Below are 16,040 nucleotides of genomic sequence, written 5' to 3'. Positions count from 1 at the left end.
ATTTAAATATATTGCTTAGTAGAACTGTATAAATCAAATCAAATTTTATGTCACATGCGCCCGAATACAACAGGTGTAGACCTTACCGTGAAATGCTTACTTACAAGCCCTTAACCAACAACGTAGTTCAAGAGAGTTAATAAAATATTTCTTAAATAAACTACGGTACATTTTTTAAAATCTAATCAATCAAAAAGTAACACATTTACATTAAAAACTTATATACAGGGGGTTGCTCTTCATTTTCTGGAGGTATTAGAGTATGATAGCTAAGGAGATGGAAAAAACATCTGTCTCCGGATTACATCTTCAAACTAAGGGCAACCATGGCAACCGTGACAGGGAGAAGCGTCCAACCATCCAGAAGCGGCGCTCTTAGTGGCCGGGGACTTGAATGCGGGCAAACTTAAATCAGTTTGACCAAATTTTTATCAGCATGTCAACAAGAGGTTAAATATATAATAAAAAATAAACTCTAAACCACCTTTACTCCACACACAGAGATGCATACAAAGTAGAGGTCGCCCGATTAATTAGGGCCGATTTCAAGTTTTCATAACAATCGGTAATCGGTATTTTTGGCCGCCGATTTTTTTGGGGGGGGACATATTTTTTTTACACCTTTATTTAACTAGAACACATTCTTATTTTCAATGATGGCCTAGGAACGGGGGTTAACTGCCTTGTTCAGGGGGGGTGGGGATTCGGGGATTCGCTTCTGGTTACTAATCCAATCCAACGCACGAGGAGCCTGCATGGCAGGCTGACTACTTGTTACGTGAGGGCAGCAAGAAGCCAAGGTAAGTAGCTAGCTAGCATTACATTTATCTTATAAAAACGATCAATCTTAACATAATCACTAGTTAACCACACATGGTTGCATATAATCGATGTGGTGCCTGTTAATTTCGTGACAAAATGTCAAAATATTCCATTACCGTACTTCGAAGCATGTCAAACGCTGTTTAAAATCAATTTTTATGCGATTTTTCTCGTAAAATAGCGATAATATTCCAACCGGGCGACGTTGTATTCATTCAAAGACTGAAAGAACAAAATGGAGAATTCACATGAACGCGCATCTCCAGGGTCACTGTCCTTTTTATTTTATTTTTTTTTCACCTTTATTTAACCAGGTAGGCAAGTTGAGAACAAGTTCTCATTTACAATTGCGACCTGGCCAAGATAAAGCAAAGCAGTTCGACAACATACAAAAACACAGAGTTACACATGGAGTAAAACAACATACAATCAATGATGCAGTAGAAAAAAATAAGACTATATACAATGTGAGCAAATGATGTGAGATAATGGAGGTAAAGGCAAAAAAATGCCATGGTGGCAAAGTAAATAAAGTATGGCAAGAAAAAACACTGGAATGGTAGATTTGTAGTTTGAAGAAAGTTAAAAGTTAAAATATAAATAATATGGTGCAAAGAAGCAAAATAAATAAAATAAATAAATACAGTAGGGGAAAAGGTAGTAGTTTGGGCTCAATTAAAGATGGGCTATGTACAGGTGCAGAGATCTGTGAGCTGCTCTGACAGCTGGTGCTTAAAGCTAGTGAGGGAGATAAGTGTTTCCAGTTTTAGAGATTTTTGTAGTTCGTTCCAATCATTGGCAGCTGAGAACTGGAAGGAGAGACGACCAAAGGAGGAGTTGGCTTTAGGGGTGACCAGAGAGATATACCTGCTGGAGCGCGTGCTACAGGTGGGTGCTGCTATGGTGACCAGTGAGCGGAGATAAGGGGGGACTTTACCTAGCAGGGTCTTGTAGATGACCTGGAGCCAATGTGTTTGGCGACGATGATGAAGTGAAGGCCAGCCAACGAGAGCATACAGGTCGCAGTGGTGGGTTGTATATGGGGCTTTGGTGACAAAACGGATGGCACTGTGATAGACTGCATCCAGCTTGTTGAGTAGGGTATTGGAGGCTATTTTGTAAATGACATCGCCGAAGTCGAGGATTGGTAGGATGGTCAGTTTTACGAGGGTATGTTTGGCAGCATGAGTGAAGGATGCTTTGTTGCGAAATAGGAAGCCAATTCTAGATTTCAATTTGGATTGGAGATGATTGATGTGAGTCTGGAAGGAGAGTTTACAGTCTAACCAGACACCTAGGTATTTGTAGTTGTCCACAAATTCTAAGTTAGAACCGTCCAGAGAAGTTATGCTGGATGGGCGGGCAGGTGCAGGCAGCGATCGGTTGAAGAGCATGCATTTAGTTTTACTTGTGTTTAGGAGCAGTTGGAGACCACGGAAGGAGAGTTGAATGGCATTGAAGCTCGTCTGGAGGGTTGTTAACACAGTGTCCAAAGAAGGGCCAGAAGTATACAGAATGGTGTCGTCTGCGTAGAGGTGGATCAGAGATTCACCAGCAGCAAGAGCGACATCATTTATGTATACAGAGAAAAGAGTTGGCCCAAGAATTGAACCCTGTGGTACCCCCATAGAGACTGCCAGAGGTCCAGACAGTAGGCCCTCCGATTTGACACACTGAACTCTGTCAGAGAAGTAGTTGGTGAACCAGGCGACGCAATCGTTTGAGAAACCAAGGCTACTAAGTCTGCCGATGAGGATGTGGTGATTAACAGAGTCAAAAGCTTTGGCCAGGTCAATGAATACGGCAGCACAGTAATGTTTCTTATCGATGGCGGTTACGATGTCGTTTAGGACCTTGAGCGTGGCTGAGGTGCACCCATGACCAGCTCTGAAACCAGATTGCATAGCGGAGAGGGTGCGGTGGGATTCAAAATAGTCGGTAATCTGTTTGTTGACTTGGCTTTCGAAGACCTTAGAAAGGCAGGGTAGGATGGATATAGGTCTGTAGCAACTTGGGTCAAGAGTGTCACCTCCTTTGAAGAGGGGGATGACAGCAGCTGCTTTCCAATCTATGGGAATCTCAGACGACACGAAAGAGAGGTTGAACAGGCTAGTAATAGGGGTTGCAATAATTTCGGCAGATAATTTTAGAAAGAAAGGGTCCAGATTGTCAAGCCCAGCTGATTTGTAGGGGTCCAGATTTTGCAGCTCTTTCAGAACATCAGCTGAATGGATTTGGGAGAAGGAGAAATGGGGGAGGCTTGGGCGAGTAGCTGTGGGGGGTGCAGTGCTGTTGAATGCAGTAGGGGTAGTTAGGTGGAAAGCATGGCCAGCCGTAGAAAAATGCTTATTGAAATTCTCAATTATAGTGGGCTTATCGGTGGTGACAGAGTTTCCTATCCTCAGTGCAGTGGGCAGTTGGGAGGAGGTGTTCTTATTCTCCATGGACTTTACAATGTCCCAGAACTTTTTAGAGTTGGAGTTGCACGAAGCAAATTTCTGTTTGAAAAAGCTAGCCTTGGCGTTTCTAACTGCCTGTGTGTATTGGTTTCTAACTTCCCTAAAAAGTTGCATATCGCGGGGGCAGTTCGATGCTAATGCAGAACGCCACAGGATATTTTTGTGTTGGTTAAGGGCAGTCAGGTCTGGGGAGAACCAAGGGCTATATCTGTTCCTGGTTCTAAATTTCTTGAAAGGGGCATGCTTATTTAAGATGGAGAGGAAGGCATTTTTAAAAAATAACCAGGCATCCTCTACTGACGGGATGAGGTCAATATCCTTCCAGGATACCAGGGCCAGGTCGATTAGAAAGGCTTGCTTGCTCGTCCTCAGCCTGACCAGTAACAAACAGAGCTGCTATACTTAGCCCAGAGACTGCAGACATCTCATTACACTTTCTGGCGCCTTCTGAGAGCCAATGGAAGCCTTAGAAAATGTCACGTTACAGCACAGATGCTGTATTTTCGATAGAGAGGCTAAAGAAGGACAATAAACTGTCAGACAGGGCACTTCCTGTATGGAATCTTCTCAGGTTTTGGCCTGCCATATGAGTTCTGTTATACTCACAGACACCATTCAAACAGTTTTAGAAACTTTAGAGTGTTTTCTATCCAAATCGACTAATTATATGCATATTCTCGTTTCTAGGCAGGAGTAGTAACCAGTTTAAATCGGGTACGTTTTTTATCCGGCCGTGCAAATACTGCCCCCTAGCCCCAACAGGTTAAGTTGTCAGCCATTTTTTACATTGCAAGTTAGTGCTAGTTTGACCACCAGAGGGCAACTTTGAGAAGCATTTGATAGTCTCCCATTTTGGCATTACTGGAAAATGTTAAACCTTTTTTGTAATAACATAGTACATGGGATTGATTTGAAGAAATTTGGCTTAATTAAGTTGATTAATATTATGGTGTTTCTATTCTGAGAAAAATGAAAAACTCTGGGTTTCCGTGAGGATGGAATGGAAAATATTGCGTTGTGGTCGGGAGTTTGTTACAGCATAAGTGGATTGGAGAATTCTAAATTAATATCTAAGGGGCATAACATTTCCACACCCTAATTGTAGTGTAACCAATACTAATTTCACCTATGGTAGGCCTACAGTATATCTAAAATATTTTTATCAATGACGTGACTCTCATCCAATAATTACATTTAGAGGATTGGAGGACTCTAAATTAACCTCTCTTGGGTAGGGGGCAGTATTTTCACGTCCGGATGAAAAGCGTGCCCAAAGTAAACCACCTGCTACTCAGGCCCAGAAGCTAGGATATGCATATAATTGGTAGATTTGGATAAAAAACACTAAAGTTTCTAAAACTGTGTCTGTGAGTAGAGCAGAACTAATATGGCAGGCAAAACCCAGAGGACAAACATCCCAACAAAAATAAAATTCAGCCAACCACTATTTTCAATGGCTTGCAGTTACTAGGGCTTCCACTAGATGTCAACAGTCTTTAGAAAGAGTTTCAGGCTGGTTGTTGGAAAAATGAGCCAGAAAATGTAGATTTTCTAAGGGGCTTCCATTTTGGCTGTAGTGTTTCCAAGCGCGTGAATGCGAGCGCGGTCTTTGGTATTTTTCTCCGGTAAAGACAATAACGATTCTCCATCTTAAATTTAATTGTTTATTTACATATTAGTAACGTTTGGGATTTTGGATGCATTTTGATGAAGGGAAACTGGGTGGATTATTGACTGAAGCGCACCAGCTAAACTAAGGTTTTATGGATATAAAGAATGACATTATCGAACAAAAAGGACCATTTGTGATGTAACTGGGACCTTATGGAGTGCCAACAGAAGAAGATCAAAGGTAAGGTATTTTTTATATCGCCATTTCTGACTTTATATGCTGTTCATGGTTTTGTATGCAGGGCGCTGTCCTCAGATAATCGCATGGTGTGCTTTCGCCGTAAAGCCTTTTTGAAATTTGACACAGCAGCTGGATTAACAAGAAGTTAAGCTTTATTTTGATGTATTACACTTGTGATTCTTATGAAAGTTAAATATTGATAATTCTGTAGTTTGAATTTCGCGCTCTGTAATTTCACCGGATGTTGGCCAGGTGGGACGCTACCATCTCACCTGCACATAAGTTAATATCTAAGGGTCATTTTCTGTTAGGATCTGTGAAAGATATCTAAGGGGCTTTTACATAATTCAAAGTTAATTAATAAATCGCTTTGTTTAAAAAGTAACGATATTTGGACATTTAATTTTCATTTAAGCTAGAGTGAGTGAGAAAAAAGCCATTCTTGAACATCGGGTGAGACATTCTCACTAATTTATAAATAAATCCAGTTCGTTATTTTGAATTATTTATTTCTGAAGAAACCTAACTTGATTATTAAGCAGACATCACTTGCTTATATTCAGTCAACACATACAGTTGAAGTCAGAAGTTTACATACACCTTAGCCAAATACATTTAAAAACTCAGTTTTTCACAATTCCTGACATTTAATCCAATCAATAATTCCCTGTCTTAGGTCAGTTAGGATCACCACTTTATTTTAAGAATGTAAATGTCAGAATAATAGTTGAGAAAATGATACATTTCAGCTTTTATTTCTTTCATCACATTCCCAGTGGGTCAGAAGTTACACTCAATTAGTATTTGGTAGCATTACATTTAAATAGTTTCACTTGGGTCAAACGTTTCGGGTAGCCTTCCACAAGCTTCCCACAACAAGTTGGGTGAATTTTGGCCCATTCTTCCTGACAGAGCTGGTGTAACTGAGTCAGGTTTGTAAGCCTCCTTGCTCACACACGCTTTTTCAGTTCTGTCCACAAATTTTCTATAGGATTGATGTCAGGGCTTTGTGATGCCCACTCCAATACCTTGACTTTGTTGTCCTTAAGGCATTTTTCCACAACTTTGGAAGTATGTTTGGGGTCATTGTCCATTTGGAAGACCCATTTTCAACCAAGCTTTAACTTCCTGACTGATGTCTTGAGATGTTGCTTCAATATATCCACATAATTTTCCCTCCTGCAGAAAAGCACCCCCACAACATGATGCTGCCACCCCCGTGCTTCACAGTTGGGATGGTGTTCTTCGGCTTGCAAGCATCCCCCTTTTTCCTCTAAACATAACGATGGTCATTATGGCCAAACAGCTCTATTTTTGTTTCATCAGACCAGAAGACTTTTCTCCAAAAAGTACAATCTTTGTCCCCATGTGCAGTTGCAAACCGTAGTCTGGCTTTTTATGGCGGTTTTGGAGCAGTGGCTTCTTCCTTGCTGAGCGGCCTTTCAGGTTGTGCCGATGTAGGACTCATTTTACTGTGGATATAGATACTTTTGTACCGGTTTCCTCCACCATCTTCAGAACGCGTCTTCCTGAGCGGTATGACGGCTGCGTGGTCCCATGGTGTTTATACTTGTGTAGTATTGTTTGTACAGATGAACATGGTACCTTCAGGCGTTTGGAAATTGCTCCCAAGGATGAACCAGACTTGTGGAGGTCTACAATTTATTTTCTGAGGTCTTGGCTGATTTCTTTTGATTTTCCCATGATGCTAAGCAAAGAGGCACTGACTTTGAAAGTAGGCCTTGAAATACATCCACAGGTACACCTCCAATTGACTCAAATTATGTCAATTAGCCTAGCAGAAGCTTCTAAAGCCATGACATCATTTTCTGGAATTTTCCAAGCTGTTTAAAGGCACAGTCAACTTAGTCTAAACTTCTGACCCACTGGAATTGTGATACAGTGAATTATAAGTGAAATAATCTGTCTGTAAACCATTGTTGGAAAACTTACTTGTGTCATGCACAAAGTAGATGTCCTAACCGACATGCCAAAACTATAGTTTGTTAACAAGAAATGTGTGGAGTGATTGAAAAACAGGTTAATGACTCCAACCTAAGTATGTAAACTTTTGACTTCAACTGTACATCTTAAGAATATCATGGAATATAATTGAACATTTCCGTTTCTCCATGCGTGCCTCAAAACAGCGCGAAACGGTGCTGAAATAGATGTCCACAGTGGGAAGGCTATTTATAACGATATTTTGCTAATAATGATGCTGTACAGCGTGACCATGTGTTAGAAAGAGTATTTTCCAGTAAGCAACAATTTGTTTGCCTTCATTAGACAACTTTGTTACAATATTTCTGTAATTCAGTGATATTTATTCCCATAGTAATTCGTTATGGATCCATAACTAAATCAACATCTGCATTTTGAAAGAGTGTTTTTATCATTATTTTATTAACGAAAGCATGAAGATGCTGATGAAGAAATGCAGTACTGTACCGTATATGCTTTTATATTTGGATAATAAAGCATTTAGAAGATATAAGCCACCTGCATTTGTTTATTATACTGTGCAGTCTGACAAGTAAACATAACCTACAACACATACTGTAGTAAACATGGGAAAGTGCCTAATTCCTTACATAAGGGAGAGCAGGCCATGTCCAGACTTTCTCGGGGACCTGAAGTACCTTCAATAATGGCTGTACTAGAGAATGCGGGTACGTGGGAGACTGGGGTTCTATTCCCCGATGGGGAGGAAGGAGTAGGCTGTCCTTGTAAATAAGAACTCTCCGCCAATAATTACATATAGAGGATTGCAGGAATCTAAATTAATACCAAAAGCCACCTCACGGGTCTCAAACCTGCATCTGTAGCAACTCATTTTGCACTGCGAGAGCCCCCATCCACTCCGGAGCTCCCATCCAAAGAGTATCAAAAATACAGAGAGGTGTTGTAAAAGGTATATTGTCCTGCTAATGGCCCATAATGGGCTATTGTAATACTGTGCATGGTGTCCAGGTCAGGATAACCAAAACATTTCTTTATTAAAAGACTATTCAGAAAGAACGTTGTTACTTATTTATTTTGATCCAAAGCTATGAATGAGTGAGTCACTCAGCTTTATGTAGGTGCTGCTATATGACTGTGTCATCAACTTGATAATATATAACGATATTTGAGGTTATTTCCTTTTCAAATAAACAAAAGAGAGCGATTGTAACCTCAATAAGAGCCAAAACATTAATTTCTGTTTTTAGAGGGAGAGAAACGCTGGGTCAATTGTGCGCAGGAAGGCCAAAATATAGCCCTACTAATAGCCATAATGGCTCTGTACAACATGACCGTGTGTTTGAAAGAGTATTTTCCAGTAAGCAACAATTTGTTTACCTTCATAAGACAACTTTGTTCCAATATTTCTGTAATTCACTGATATTTATTCAGTCATTTGTAATGGATCCATAACTACATAAACATCTGCATTTTGAAAGAGTATTTATCATTTTATTAACGATAGCATAAAAATGTTAATGAAGAAATACTGTACTGCTGTTTTGAGTTAGAAATGTAACACTTTTGCATCGAATACATTGCAGGTAGGGGGATGTTCACACAGTAGCCGGGCTATAAAAAGTCTATTGTCCTGCTAATGGTTTACAAGTGTTTGAAAACCTGTTTTCAAAATGCCACCAGCTGTCCATCACTACTGTAAATAAAAACACAGCATCTTGTTTACTGTAACCACAAGATCACAAATAATTTGTTTGGGATTCATTTGATTAATATTATGGTGTTTCTATTCCAAGGAAAACAAAAAACCCTCTGGGTGTCCGATAGGATGGAACGGAAAATATGGAGCTGTACAACGTGATGGTCGGGAGTACAGAACTGGGCTATTTAGCTAAAGAATCCAGTGTCCTGCGGGAGACCGGGGTTCAATTCCCCGACGGGGAGGAAGGAGTAGGCTGTCCTTGTAAATAAGAATTTGTTCTTAATTAACTGACTTGCCTAGTTAAATAAAGGTTACACTAAGAGCATAACATTTCTACACCCTAATATTCAAATTCTAGTCTAACCAATACCCAAACGGAGATTCAGTGAAAATAAAAATCTAATTGATTCATCAAGACCAGTCCCAATGTTTGTGCAAAACAGTGCCAAAATAGTTGTAGGCTATTGCTTCGAACTTCAATATGCTCTTTAAATAAATAAGACCTACACCACTTTTAACAGCACATTACTCAACACGTCTACGGTAGGCCTACAGTATATCAAAAAATATAACGTGACTCTCCGCCAATAACTACATAGAGGATATTTCTGTAGTAATTCGTTATGGATCCATAACCAAATAAACATCGGCATTTTTAAAGAGTATTTTTATCATTATTTTATTAATGAAAGCATAAAGATGCCATTATTAGTTACATTGTTTTAGTTTGAACGTGCAGACTGGCACTAAGAACAGAACAGCAGAAACGTTTCCCTAGTCAGCGCCATTATTAGTGCAATATCCCTTAAATATTTTGAAGATGATTTCATTTTCAAATAACGTAAAATGACTGAGAAAAAGTACATTCTTGAACATGGGTTGAGACATTGTTACTAATTTGTAAATAAAGCCAGTTTGTTATTTAGAATTATTTATTTTTGTTTTTAGAGGGAGAAAAACCAAAAACCTACAGTCATCTCATGGGTCTCCCATTCGAGGCTGGCATGGGTATTGAACCAGCATTTGTTGCAACACATCTTGCACAGCTATGCAGTGTCTTAGACCGTTGCGCCACTCAGGCGTTGTACAACGTGACCGGTCAGGATAGGCCTACAGTACTACAGTAAGAGATAAATAATCCTAACAAAATAAAATAATAAAAACCTTAGTGTAACAGTTTTAGTAAGTAATACTGAAGTCGTGCACAAATATCAGTTTCTATCTAGGTTTATGTCACCCATTCAGTTAGACACACAGTAGGACCAAAAAGCATAATCAGTGCTCTAACTCCCCCTTGTGCAGGTCTGGAGTAATGAAGTGGTGACGCAGGGTACCGTATATTAAACCACAAATTACCTCTAAGTCCCGCGGCGTAAGCTCGCAACTTTTAAAGGAGGAACCACTGTACTCCCAAGCCATAAGACTGCTGAACAATTAATCAAATGGCCATCCAGACTATTTACATTGATGCTGAATGGGTGTAGACAAAGGAGAGCTCTCCAGTAGGTACCAAGACATTCAAAAAACAGTCGGTCAAAACTTAGCTCAAAGAAATAAGTAGGGAAGTAGGGAATATCAGCCCTGTATTACAACAGGGCTGATATTCCTCTAAAGAGGAATTTAGCATTACAACTGAGCTACAACTGGTAACATGCAACATTCCTAGTGCCACATGATGTCACACTAGTAGTCGTATCCTCTTTGTGCAGGTGCTCTACTGAAACTAATTTAACCAAAATTATTACACATTACATACACATTAGTTACTGTAATCCAAAATACATTGGTTACTTTTCAAAGAGTAGGCTCAGTTATACACTACTGCCGTATGGAAGTCAAACATACAGTATATGAAAAATGAAATAAGGATTTGATGAATAATGTATATGTTTCATAAGCGTTACGTTACCCAGAGGGGAGAGACTCTGGTCGGTCCCATGTTGTCCTCTTCTCAATGTGATCCACAAAATACATGCGGCCATTCTGGTCCACCCTCTGCTCCCAGCTTCATACAAAACACATAGAACAGTCAGCAACTACATTTGACGGGCAACAGGCTTGCACAAATGTAATCGTAATACCTAAAAGAATGTTAAGTTCCTCATAAAAAGCATAGCAAAAATGTGGTTTCACATTCATTGAAATTTCAAAGAATATTATTACTAGCAACTGACGTATATTTTACTACTTATACTTTGTAACTACCCACGTTATGCATTATACAATAGGGATACTGGCGCTTATGTAACAACAAACTAACGCTGACTACAGTAAATCCATTATCTTTTTGACTGACTGTCAAATGAGTGAGAAATCTCTCAAGTCCCATCTACTGGCGGTTGAGAGGTTGTTTGAAATATCAAAATGAAGTGTCAACCGTTATTCATAACCAACGTGGCCTTAAACATTTATTTAACCTTTATTTAACTAGGCAAGTCCGTTAAGAACAAATACTTATTTACAATGACGGCCTACCCCGGACGACGCTGGGCCATTTATGTGCCGCCCTATGGGACTCCCAATCACATCCGGATGTGATAAAGCCTGAATCTTTTACATGATGCAGGTACACAGCGTGGGGATATATTGCACGAAACATTCAATAGGCTATATAAGAAATACAGTCAACTCCTGACTTATGCAATAGTTTGCTTGGTGGATATGTGCATTAAAGCGAAGGAATGACGCTACAGAACACGAACGCACGCGCACATTTTCAATAGACGGAGCTGGTCAGGGCTTTTTTTGTTTTATTCTTTCTCATAACATCTGGTTAGGCATCTATGAGTCCCCTTACCCTGGAGGCAGTGGGCCGTTAGGGATGACTCGGGGGGGCCCACCGGCTGGGGGTGCACCGGCTGGTGCCCCGATGGCCGGGGGGGCGCTGGCTGCCTGTGGGGGTGCAGCTCTGTTCTCCTGAGGGGTATCTGAGGAGGCCCCGCTGGCCGAGGCCAGGGACGAGCCGTATGAAGCCGGGGGCTCACTCACCTCGCTATGGGTAGAGCTGCTGGAGGAGGCTGGACGGAGGAGAGAAGGTTAGCTGTGGTCGCTAGTAGGAGATGCTGATGAGAATCTAGTAAATAAGGCTAAAAAGGTTACTAGAATGCATATCTGTGTTGAATACCATATCTGGCCAGCACTTATCTCTTTCAATTTCACAAAATGGCATGAATAGTGAATGGCATGAAAACATGACAGTTTCATTACATGAGAACGCAATAAATGGACATGGCATTAGCATGTCAACGCAGGAAAGGAATATCTTTCAATAGTTCTGTTAGAGAATTCTATGTTCATCTATTGTATTACTATGGTTTTACTTTTTCTATAGTATGGCTATGGTATTGCTGTGGTATTTCTACCGTATATATCTAGGGTAATACTATGGTATTTCTACAGTATTTTTTAGCGTGGTGCCCACCTGGGGAAGCGGCTGGTCTGCGGGGGGTGGGTGGGGGAGGCCGTGCAGGTCTGGGGGGCCGTGTGGACTTGGAACCCCCTGGGGATGGGGCAGGAGAACCCATGCTGTTGACCGTGTGGCCGTTGGGGACGATGACCCAGTCCTCTGTGGAGTCACTGGAGGGGGACGTGTCCCTGCTGGATCTGGGTGGTATGTTATCACTAAAAGTCAAAAGATAGAAACAAAAGTAACATAGCCAATGGCTCCTCGTCCTTTTTCAACATATACTTCTTTGATGTTTTGGCTGTAATGTAAGCCAGGTAGTGCCTATTACTTTTTGCTTCCCTTAGTGCCATTTTTTTTTGTGATCAACCTTTTTATTTACTTATACTACTACTACTTTTAATTTTACAATATACACATACCAGAGGATCACATCACTGACATCAGCAATTATGACACTAAAAAAGTACTTTTATGAAAGCAATATAAATATTTACATACTGTCAAGTGTTAATGTCATGTAAAAGAAAATGTCCTCCCCTCTCTCCCTTACCAAGAATGTAAATTAAGTAGGATTAAGAATTGTTAAGATATGTCCTTTGTTTAGATAATTGCAATCAGCAAGCAGTTATCCGGACTTCCCAGACTATATCGATATAGTATTGAAAAAAATGCAACTGATATCGATATAGATTTTCCATATCGGTGCCCATATCTAGTATTCACATTGGGAAGATATGCTACTTTGACTGAGTAATATTACAAAACAGTATTTTGCTGACTCAATACCTTAAGGACATTTCCAAAAATTGTCAAAAGTAGGTTTGTTCACTTGAAGAACTTACAGAAGACATAAAACAATTGTTAGAAAATATTTTAGAAGTATAAAAACACAATACCTGTTGACACTATCTCCGTTCTGTCTCACCTCCCCGTTTGGAACAGCAACTGTTGAAATGTTTTTAAAAATCAAAACAAAGAATACTATTCTGAGGGGAGAAATAGAAGAATACAATTCTGAGGGGAGAAATAGATCACATTCAATCCAGGGAAACATATTAAAGGGATAGTTCACCCAAATTACATACTGGTTTCCTTTCCCTCTAAGCTGTCCATTGACAAAGTATGACAGCAATTCATGCTTTGATCAGGCCGCTGTTTCAAATGCTAACTTTTTAGCATTTGTGGCACAAATCCAATGCAAGTCAATGGCACCTACACTACCAGTCAAAAGTTTTAGAACACCTACTCATTGAAGGGTTTTTCTTAATTTTTTACTATTTTCTACATTGTAGAATAATAGTGAACACATCAAAACTATGGAATCATGTAGTAACCCAAAATAAAAAGTGTTAAACAAATCTAAATGTATTTCATATTTGACATTCTTCAAATACCACCCTTTGCCTTGATGACAGCTTTGCACACTCCTGGCATTCTCTCAACCAGCTTCATGAAATAGTCACCTGGAATGCATTTCGATTAACAGGTGTGCCTTGTTAAAAGTTAGTTTGTGGAATTCTTTTCCTTCTTAATGCGTTTGAGTCAATCAGTTGTGTTGCGACAAGGTAGGTGGGGTATACAGAAGATAGCCCTATTTGGTAAAAGACAAAGTCCATATTATTGCAAGAACAGCTCAAATAACAAAAGAGAAATGACAGTTCATCATTACTTTAAGACATGAAGGTCAGTCAACACGTAAAATGTCAAGAACTTTGAAAGTTTCTTCAAGTGCAGTCGCAAAAACCATCAAGCGCTATGATGAAACTGGGTCTCATGAAGACCGCCACAGGAAAGGAAGACCCAGAGTTACCTCTGCTGCAGAGGATAAGTTCATAAGCTTTACTAGCCACAGAAATTGCAGCCCAAATAAATGCTTCAGAGTTCAAGTAACACACATCTCAACATCAACTGTTCAGAGGAGACTGTGTGAGTCAGGCCTTCATAGTCAAATTGCTGCAAAGAAACCACTACTAAAGGACACCAATAAATAAGAAGCGACGTGCTTGGGCCAAGAAACACAAGCACTGGACATTAGACCAGTGGAAATTTGTCATTTCGTCTGGAGTCCAAATTGGAAATTTTTGGATCTGACTGCTGTGTCTTTGTGAGACGCGGTGTGGGTGAACGGATGATCTCCGCATGTGTATTTCCCACCGTAAAGCATGGAGGAGGAGGTGTGATGGTGCTTTGCTTGTGACACTGTCTGTGATTTATTTAGAATTCAAGGCACACTTAACCAGCAGGGCTACCACAGCATTCTGCAGCGATACACCATCCCATCTGGTTTGGGCTTAGTGGGACTATCATTTGTTTTTCAACAGGACAATGACCCAACACACCTCCAGGCTGTGTAAGGGACTATTTTACCAAGAAGGAGAGTGATGGAGTGCTGCATCAGATGACTTGGCCTCCACAATCCCCGACCTCAACCAAATTGAGATGGTTTGCAGAATGAAGGAAAAGCAGCCAACAAGTGCTCAGCATATGTGGGAACTACTTCAAGAATATTGGAAAACCATTCCAGGTGAAGCTGGTTGAGAGAATGCCAAGAGTGTGCAAAGCTGTCATCAAGGCAAAGGGTGGCTATTTGAAGAATCTCACATTTTTGGGTTACTACATGATTCCATGTGTTATTTCATAGCTTTGATGTCTTCCCTATTATTCTAAAATGTAGAAAAGAGTAAAAATAAAGAAAAACCCTTGAATGAGTAGGTGTTCTAAAACATCTGACCGGTAGTGTATATTAGCATTTATGCATGATAAACCAATACGTACATTTGTAATTCAGGTGAACAATCCCTTTTAAAAATCACATGACCCTCACCATTGTCCCTCTCTGCAGAGGTGAATGTCTCTGGGTCCACCTGCATGCCATCCAGACAGACTGACAGGTCCCCCACCACGTCAGTGTGGTCTCGGTCTGAACACAGCTGCAGGGTCTGCACCACCTCAGAGACTGACATACAGGAGGGGAGAGTTGAGAGATATGGCATGCACGCCACACATACATGCGCACACACACAGGCATGTAAGCACGCGCACACATACACACAGGCATGTAAGCACGTTCACGCACATGCTAGTTTGTAAACAAACTAAAGACAGTGTAAACATGGATCTGGTGGATTAGCTTGAATTCTAGCCTAGATGCATTCCCATCTCATGTGAGAAATATGACTTGTGTTCCTAAAAAAGCTGTGGCTGGGATAACAAGTATGATAGGCATTTATTTACCATATTATTATCTTTTTTATTCATTAGCTTACATAGGAGGTGTGTCTGGTTCCTTTGACCTCTGACTGTAGTGCAATAATTTACGAATCGGGTGTTTGAGGGTCACATGTCGACCATAACCGAAAGGACACTGTATTGGCAGAGTAAGCCCATTCACCTGCTTGAGTGAAAGTCAAGAGTAGGCTAATATAAGCTGTAGTGAGGGTTGCTTCGCAAAGAATACCATACATGTATGAAATAGTGGATAAGAGAGGAAAATCTCATTTCCCCCTAACAGACCACAACACACAAATATTCTTCCATAACGTGTGTGCACAGTCATACAGATATAGACCTATATGCAGGCCTTGACAAGACAAAAAGTATGTTAGTATATAAAGACCTATATGTAAATATATATTGCAAAGCCCTTGTACAGTGCCTTCGGACCCCTTGACTTTTTCACATTTTGTTACGTTACAGCCTTATTCTAATGGATTTAAAAAAATCCTCAGCAATCTACACACAATACCCCATAATGACAAAGCGAAAAGTTATTTAGAAATTTACCTCAGGTGCATCCTGTTTCCACCTGTGGTAAATTCAATTGATTGGGCATGATTT

The 16,040-nt window shown here is 40.2% G+C and overlaps 1 protein-coding gene across 1 annotated transcript in view; it reads right to left on the bottom strand.

Moving 5' to 3' along the window:
* The window catches only part of LOC115208362 (E3 ubiquitin-protein ligase Itchy), a 68,979-nt gene that overhangs the window by 36,918 nt on the left and 16,021 nt on the right, over window positions 1-16,040 (bottom strand). The window contains exons 5-9 of the mRNA XM_029776359.1: window positions 15,028-15,159; window positions 13,100-13,148; window positions 12,219-12,418; window positions 11,595-11,814; window positions 10,707-10,802 (exon numbers count right to left, since the gene is read on the bottom strand). Of these exons, the coding sequence (XP_029632219.1) occupies window positions 10,707-10,802; window positions 11,595-11,814; window positions 12,219-12,418; window positions 13,100-13,148; window positions 15,028-15,159 (697 nt within the window). The remainder of the gene's footprint in view (window positions 1-10,706; window positions 10,803-11,594; window positions 11,815-12,218; window positions 12,419-13,099; window positions 13,149-15,027; window positions 15,160-16,040) is intronic.

Source organism: Salmo trutta, chromosome 14 (assembly GCF_901001165.1).
Source record: "Salmo trutta chromosome 14, fSalTru1.1, whole genome shotgun sequence".
Classification (NCBI taxonomy): Eukaryota; Metazoa; Chordata; class Actinopteri; order Salmoniformes; family Salmonidae; genus Salmo; species Salmo trutta.
Note: the sequence above shows the minus strand (reverse complement) of the source record. Positions and strands in the feature narration are given on the sequence as shown.